A 7,593-nucleotide genomic window follows, 5' to 3' on the forward strand; every position below is an offset into this window, starting at 1 on the left:
TGGGAGGTTCTTCTCTGAGATTCAAGGATAAGTTGCCTTCCCCACAGGACCATTTTCAAGGAAATGCCACAGGAGGATGGCATTTAGAGGATACGTAAAGACAAATCTCAGTGACTTCACGAATTGGCCAGCCTGGTGTGTGCCTTTGGGAATTTGGCCCTGGCTCTGAGGCTGGGCCATTTAGTATATGCTGAAGCGAGCATGAGGCTGGGCCATTTAGAATGCTTCCTCAGAGCAGCTGACATCTGAGAACAGACTGCAGACTGGTGGAGAGCCTGGGCTCTGGGCTGGGAGTGGGAAGGGTCATGGCTCATGGCTTATCCCCCCCACACCCCGGCCCAGGGCCCCACAGGCTCCCTACCAGGTCTCACGGCCAGCGCGGCAGCACAGCTGGCCTGCCCCAGCTCGTTGGTGGCAGTGGCTGTGTAGCTCCCAGCATCGGCCGCCCGGGCCTCGCGGAGCAGCAGGGTGTGCCGCTCTCCTTCAGCCCGGATGAGAAGGCGGCCATCACTGCGCAGCGCAGACCCATCTTTCTGCCAGGACACTGTGAGGGAGGAGCGCAGTGACTGGACACCATGGCCCACAGCAGTCCATCAGAGTAAATCTCTCCCTCACCCTGCACGGAGCCCAAACCCTAGGGAATCCTTAGGACTGCCCCCTCACTCACAGAAGCCCAGGCCTGCCCTCTGTTCTCCCAGGGGGTTCTGGGAAAACTCCCTAACACACACACACACACACACACACACACACACACACACACGAGTCCAGCCAGCCCCCGGGAGCAGACGTCCCTCCCTGCCTTCCCCTCCCTCTGAGGAGTTCCGAGGGACGTCCCCCTCCCTGTCTCAACCTTAGCTTGGCCCCAGCCCTGGAGCTCACCTTGGGGCGGGGGGTTGGCAGTGATGATGCACTTGAGCAGTACGTCTGCCCCTGGAGCCACGACCACGTTCTGCAGAGGGATCTCAAACACAGGGGCCTCCAAGGGCTCTTCTCCAGCAGACACATACGAGTCATCTGAAGATTCTGCCGGAGACATGGGTGACAGGGTAAGGGGACATGGTCCCTGTGGGGATGACTCAGGGCAAGAGGGCATAATGGCAGCCTTTTATCTGAGAAAGGCAAAGCCAGGACCTCCAGAAGGTGGGGTATGGGGATCAAGAGCTCTCTCTCTCCTCAATGTCCCAAAACAGGGAGCAAAAGGCAGAAGGAAGGTACTCAAACAGGACAGGGCAGCCAGGCCTCTACGTCAGCTTGATTTCTCAACTTCAGCCACAGTCACCATGGCTTCTGGAGGAAGATGGGGGACGGTGTCTTGCATGTCTTTCCACAAATCAGTCATCAAGGACGGCCGACCCAGCCCTGTTTCAGGAAGTGCTCTGAGTGCACAAAATGTTACCAGTTTCCAAGCCGTCAGAGTACAAGTTAACAGCCAACTCAAGCTTTAAGCAGAAATACCGCTGTCACAGGACAACATGTGGCAAATTGTCAAATTAGTGATGCCACCGGATTCAAAAGAGGGAGCAGCACGTGGGTCCAGCAGCCATCTGAGAGGCCTCATGAATCAGCTTTGATTCTGACCATCCACCAAGCAGCAATATTGTACCTACAGTGCACTGAGCTCTGCATGAGTACCAGGGATACCGCAAGAAATAAGCGCTCCCTGCTTCCAGGAAGGTTGAATATGCAACTGTATCCTCCAACCCCACTGGATCCCTCTTGTAGAGGGATCCAACTGCGACATTCTTTAAGCTAGACAAAGTACAGGGTAGGTAGGCAAAAGAGCAGTGAAAATCCCAGTTATGCTGTTTTCTAGCTCTGTAACCTTGGGCAAATGATATAACCTCTCTGTGCCTCAGTTCTGTTATCTGTAAGACGGAGCTGATAAGGAACACTCAACATCTTGCGCAGCTGACATACAAATAAAAAATAAAAATAACATCCCTAGGCACCCAGTTAATACAACACCTGCATAGTGGTCTGCAATAATGTGGCCATTGGACGACGAGCAGGTACCTGATTGTCTTTTCAAACTTTGAGATGTAATACTTGAATTAAAAATACATTAATTCTCATGAAAAAAAATATGGGGTGGTAAGTGAAATGAAAGCAACTCTGCCCAGTGTCCTGGGAACAGTGAACAGAGGCATCTGGCCTGGGGAAGCAGCAGGGGCGGGAGTGAGTCAAGGAGGGCTCCCTTGGCCTCCATCCAGGGGTGGACCCCCCAGGTGATGTTCAGGGTGAGCAGAATTAGGAGGAGGAGCATTCTGGCCATTGGCCACCATCCACAGGACAACTAGGAGACAAAACACAGGCTGGCAGATGCCCACAGTCAGCACAGCCACACGAGGACTCAAGAACGGGAGAGAGGTGGCTAGGTGAAAGACTGGGTCAGATCTCAGTGGCCACAGGTGGGTCAGGGGATGGTGCTGGGATGAAAGGGCACAGCTGAGAGGTGACTGGCCCAAAGCTGGCCTGTAACAGGGGCCTGACAATTATTTACTGAGCTGGCCCTCCATCTCTTGCCCCACAGAGTGGGGTTTGGAAGGGCTCCTGAGATCCTCAGCAATGCCTCCCACCATGGCTAGGCCCTTGAGCCAGCTGGCCACCGGACCCAGGGCACGTGTGGCAGGCATCTGGGCACCCTTCTTTCTCACATCTCAGCTCCACCCAGCCTCCACCTAAACACACTCGCAACGTGCTTCACTGGTCGGCAGGACCTCCAGAGACCTTCACTCAAACTCGAACCTGGGCCTGGGCTTTCCCGGTGAAGCTCACCCTCTCAACTGCCCAGCAGCGCTGCTCTCCCCAAACGCCCTCCCACCCAGGTCTCACTCAGCACCTTCTCAGCCTACCCCGAGGCCTTACCGAGCTCAGGTGAGGTGGGCCGGACCCGACGACCTCTGCCCTGGCTGCGGGCCCCTCGGCGGTCCCAGGGCCCCCAAGGACCGTCCTCCTCCGGCCCTCTGCGTAGCCTCTTCTCGGCCTCAGGCCCCGCCCTGTTCTTCTCCAACGTCTGGGGCACAGCAGCGCCCTCCAGGCCCGGCGTGGCCCAGGGCAGGAAGCGCACGGCTTGCGTTGGGGGCTCCCGCTTCCGACCTGGGGGCACTTTCGTCCTGGCCTCAGCGGGGTCGGAGGCGGCGGGGGGCGGCACGGGGCTTCGGCACTCCTGGATGGCTCTGCTCCGGGTCAGCGGGAACTGGTCCCGGCGCCTGACTTCCTGCTGCGGGCCTTCCCCCGGCTCTGTCCCGCCCGCCGGCCCGCGGCTCCTGGGCCTCCCCTGCTCGTCCCCGGGCTTCCCAGTGACGGCTGGAGGGGGCGGCTGGACGACGGCGGGACTCTCGGCCCGAGGTGTCTTAGGGGTGGAGGGCCGGGAGAAGAGCGGGGGCTCGCCGGGCTCTCGAGGGGACGGGGCCCGCTGTAGCGTGGCGCGCAGGGACTCGTGCGAGCGCACCAGCTCCTCCCGCGACGTGGAGCGGCGGATGCGGCCCAGCTCCTGGGCAAAGCGCAGCTCAAGGTCGGAGGCGGGGCTGCGCTGCCGCGTGCGCTCGTCCAGCGAGGCCGCCTTCTGCTGGAACAGGCGGCGGCGCTCGGCCACGCTGCCCCCCGGCGCCCGAAGCTCCTCCTGCGAGGTCCCGGGCGTGCCCCAGGGCGCTCCACCGTCGGACTTGGGCTGCTCTAGGGAGCGGGCCTTGCGCAGGGGCACCCATGGCCGCAGGGGCGCCGGCGGCGAGTCGCTGCGCTCCAGGCTGCGCCGTCGCTCCTCGAAGAACTGCAGCTTGTCCAGGATTCGGGAGCCGGCACGTACCAGCCTGGGCGAGCGGCCCAGCGCCGACAGGCGGCCCGAGGCCTCGCTCAGGGGCGTCTGGGGCCGGGACTCTGCGGTGCCCGCTAGCGAGGGCCCCGACGACTTGGACTTTTTCCCTCGCTTCTCTTCAGCGGTGGCCTCCTCGGGCAGCACGGGCTCCTGCGTGCGCCGGTGGGGCGATGTGGGGGTGGCCGGGGGCTGGGCGCTGGGTCCCGGCGGGGGCCGCTTACCCACCCGAGGGGACGGTGGGGGCAGCAGTGCGGATTTGGAGGGAGGAGGTAGGGCGGGGCGACGCGGGGCCTCACTGGCCGGCTGAGGCTGAAGATCAGGCTCCTCCCTGTGCAATCCGCTCTGAGGGACGCTGCTGCGGAACCAAAAGGAAGAGGGGTAGAAGATTTAGGGGTCTCCCCTCCTAGACCTTCAGCTTGTGATAGGAATTGGACGGTGGGGCATGCTGGGAAGGCTTGGGGGTGACATGGGTCAGACCCTCTGCCCCCTCCCCCCAAGAGGAAGGCACAGCCATAGCAGGTGCTGGGGAGAGGCTGGCAGCCCTGGCACCAGAAGCGTGGTCGGGTGGCTGGGCCCAAGTACAGACTCAGCCTCCCGGGCTCTGACCAGTCCCCTCCCCCCAGCCCCGGAAGCTGGGAAACAGCAAAAAACAGAACGGAGCAGTGGGAGAGAAAAGAATGAGCTTAGGACCCAAAAGATGGTGAAGAAAGGCAGGAGGGTTGGATGGGGAGGGGCCCTCTAAGGAATGCTGCCTCCCACTCATTCCTGTCCCCAGCTGGCCCCCTGCAGCCCTGCCCATCCTTAGCAGGACATACCCCTTTCACAGTGGCCTCTAGAAGAATAGGCACTAGCCCCCGGGGAGCAACACCCCCATCCCAGGGACTACCTAGCACCTACTCACACCTAAGCCCCTCACCAGGGCTGACACAGCACAGCAGGTGGCAGCTGAAGTCCCTGGGGTGGGAGACTAGAACACCCAGGTTCCATTCCCTTTGATCAATCTGCCCCCATTAAAGGCCTCTGACTTTGTCCCTCCTCTGGGAAAATTACCTTGAATCCTTTGAACCCCCTTACCCACCTCCGCCACCCTCCTCCCACCCAGCACAGAAGCTCCCCAAAGGGGTATGCTCCGAAATAACTCATCTCCGAAATAACTACTGTGTGGGCGCGAAGAGGGGGTGTGGGAGAAGAGGAAGAGGGAACGAGCTGGTCACCTCACAGTCCCCCTTTCACCCACAGAGCTTTTGATGCCCAAGAGCTGGGCCTCAGTTTCTCCCATCTGGACTCTTGGGGAAGACATCAAACAGAAGGATTAGCAAGGAGAGGAATCTGAGATGTTAACATCATACCTGACTCACTGGAGAGGGCTTCCTAACAACTTAGGGAATGGCTCATTGAGTACTGTGTGCCAAGCGCGTGCAAAATATGCTTAAGATGCACTGAACCATTTAATCCTTGCAACAATCCTCCGAGATAGGAAGTGGCACTGCTTCCATTTACAGATGAACAAACTGAGGCTTAAAGAGGAAAATTACCTTACCAAGGTGACACAGCTAGGCAATGGCTGGCTGGTATCAGGACTGAAACCCAAATGGTCTGATTCCTGAGCCCATAGTCCCTGCAAATGTCTAGGATTCTGAGAGCACATAAGGGAGGAGAAATAGAATACCAGCCACAAGCAGAATTTCTAAGGGGTGCCTGAGCGTAAGGATATTTGAGACTACCTGGGTCAGTCACCCCACACTGCAGACCCCACCTCTGGCTGCGGCAGCCAGGGGGGGGGGGAGGGGTGCGGCACAGGGAGGGAAGGATGATGGGTAGAAGAGCAAGCCACCGTGCCCTGAGGGAACAGAATCTCAGCCAGCCACCTGCAGGGAGGCAAAGTCTACTATGGGGAAGGGACAGCAGAGTCCCTGAGCAATGGCCTCTGGGAACTGGGTAAGGCACTGGAAAGAAATCAGGACGGCAGAGGAGGCCTCTTGCTGGCAGTCCTGAGCTCCAGGCCAGTCTCGGTACCACAGACATCACTAAGGAAATGGGTTCCTCCGAAGTTGCCATAGCAACTCCAGGCTTAGGCTGAGGCCTGGCAAAGGAAGGCAGAGAAGGAAAAGGCAAGTCCAGGGCCCAGGAATGCCTGATGCTAACCACACAAAGCAAGGAAGCCTCCCCTGCCCCAGCCCTCTCCCCTGCCTTACCGCTAGCCACTCCAACCACCTTCAAAACAGCCTCCCTCCACCAGGCTCCTTCTTTCTCCTCCATGATGGTCCCTCCCCCACACACTCATACCCATCAGAAGTTAGGCCCCTCTCAGCTCCCCAAATGTCCCCCAACACCTCTATCATCAGCCACTCCCCTCTTCTACTATAGCACTCCCTCCTGTATCCGCCAGCGCCCAAATCTCCAAAAATGGCTCCAATGCCTCACTCCAACACCTCTGCTCCTCACCACCTCCTCCCACGAAAACCTTTACCCCCCCTCCCTGCCCCACCACCCACAAGCATCTCCCACCAGGTCGTCACATGCTCCCAGCCTGCATCACTCAGCCCTCTACCTCCACCCCAGCTCCCTGACTCCATCCCTCCCTAACCACCCCTGCCTCCCACACAGCCCACATCCTCCTGCCTTCCCAGGCCCCTGGTCCCTTCTACTCCCTGACCACCTCACTCTCTTCTCTCTCCTGGCTGCGCTCTTGCTCCCTTGCTCTCCTGCTCTCTTGGGAGCTGCCTTGCGGAACGGTTCCGTTCCTCCCAGAAAAAGGCCCACATGGGAACAGGAATGTGCAGAGAGAAGAAAAGGCAGCAGCTGCTGAGACAGCAGGCACGGAGGGGGCCCTGGGGGGGGGGGTGCAGTGGGGGGGGAATCTGGGGGACAACTGGAGCCTGAATGGGTGAGGTGGGAGAGGGCCCCTGGAGAAGTGGAGATCTTGGAGGGGACCAGGAAGGGACAGAGGGGGTCCACAAGACCATGGAGATGGCAGGGGGAAGCCACGGCCGGTGGGAACAGGAGGCTGTGGGCGGTGACGGCACAAGAGGGAGATGGGAGCAGTGTGGGAGGACAGAGTAGGTAGCTGGGGCCAGGGTGATAGCAGGGGTAGGGGGAGAAGTGCACAGAGGGATGGATGGTGCCGGAGGTGGGATGGAGGCTGACGGGTGGTGAGGTGGAACAGTGCAGGCCTGCGTGAGGCCATTACTTACACGTGAATCGAGAGCGCCCGTCCTCTGTACAGACTGAATGCGCTGCCATACAGGTCACTGGCCACCGAAAGGCTATCCTCTGACCCCCAGCTTGCGCCCACCAGATTAGCTCGAGACGCCCGCACCAGCGGCTCCACCCCCAGGTGCCGTGGCCCGGCCCCGGTCGCCTGTGCTTGCCTTGGGCTGCCCGGGAGGCGGCGGGCGCCACCCCTGCTGCCCGCTTCCTGCTCCAAGACCGTCTGCCCGCTGCCCCACCAGCTCACTTGCTCCTCTGAGGTGCCCGTCACGGAGGTCGGGGGGGTGTCCAGGGAGGTGCCCACCAGGGTGTCGGAGCCCCCTAGAGAAAGGAGCACGGTGAAGCCTGGGCACCTCTTGTGGGAAGCCCGCCTGCCTGCTCTTAGAGCAGCCCAGAGAGCTCACCCGTGGGGGTGCTGAAGTCCCCGTCATCCCGAAGCTCCAGGCGCTGGGTCCCCTGCACATCGCTGATGTCATCCTCTCCCGTCTCCGAGTCTGGAGAAGAAGGGGTCTGTGTGGGCAGGGCCCTCCTCCCTCTGACTCCAACTCTTCCCTGTGTCTCCTCCCGCC

The 7,593-nt window shown here is 60.3% G+C and overlaps 1 protein-coding gene across 11 annotated transcripts in view; it reads right to left on the reverse strand.

The window, feature by feature from the left end:
* Positions 1–7,593, reverse strand: part of SPEG (striated muscle enriched protein kinase) — a 57,507-nt gene that overhangs the window by 40,006 nt on the left and 9,908 nt on the right. For 7 of the 11 annotated variants that reach the window (XM_029933736.1, XM_029933748.1, XM_029933741.1 and 4 more), the window contains 5 exons: positions 7,429–7,518; positions 7,009–7,345; positions 2,866–4,169; positions 880–1,023; positions 362–544 (listed from right to left, as the gene is read on the reverse strand). In XM_029933736.1, the coding sequence (XP_029789596.1) occupies positions 362–544; positions 880–1,023; positions 2,866–4,169; positions 7,009–7,345; positions 7,429–7,518 (2,058 nt within the window). Of the gene's footprint in view, positions 1–361; positions 545–879; positions 1,024–2,865; positions 4,170–6,473; positions 6,568–7,008; positions 7,346–7,428; positions 7,519–7,593 lie in introns of those variants that run through there. The other 4 variants (XM_029933738.1, XM_029933740.1, XM_029933743.1 and 1 more) reach the window with 4 other exon arrangements.

Source organism: Suricata suricatta, chromosome 3, assembly GCF_006229205.1.
Source record: "Suricata suricatta isolate VVHF042 chromosome 3, meerkat_22Aug2017_6uvM2_HiC, whole genome shotgun sequence".
NCBI classification, from domain to species: domain Eukaryota; kingdom Metazoa; phylum Chordata; class Mammalia; order Carnivora; family Herpestidae; genus Suricata; species Suricata suricatta.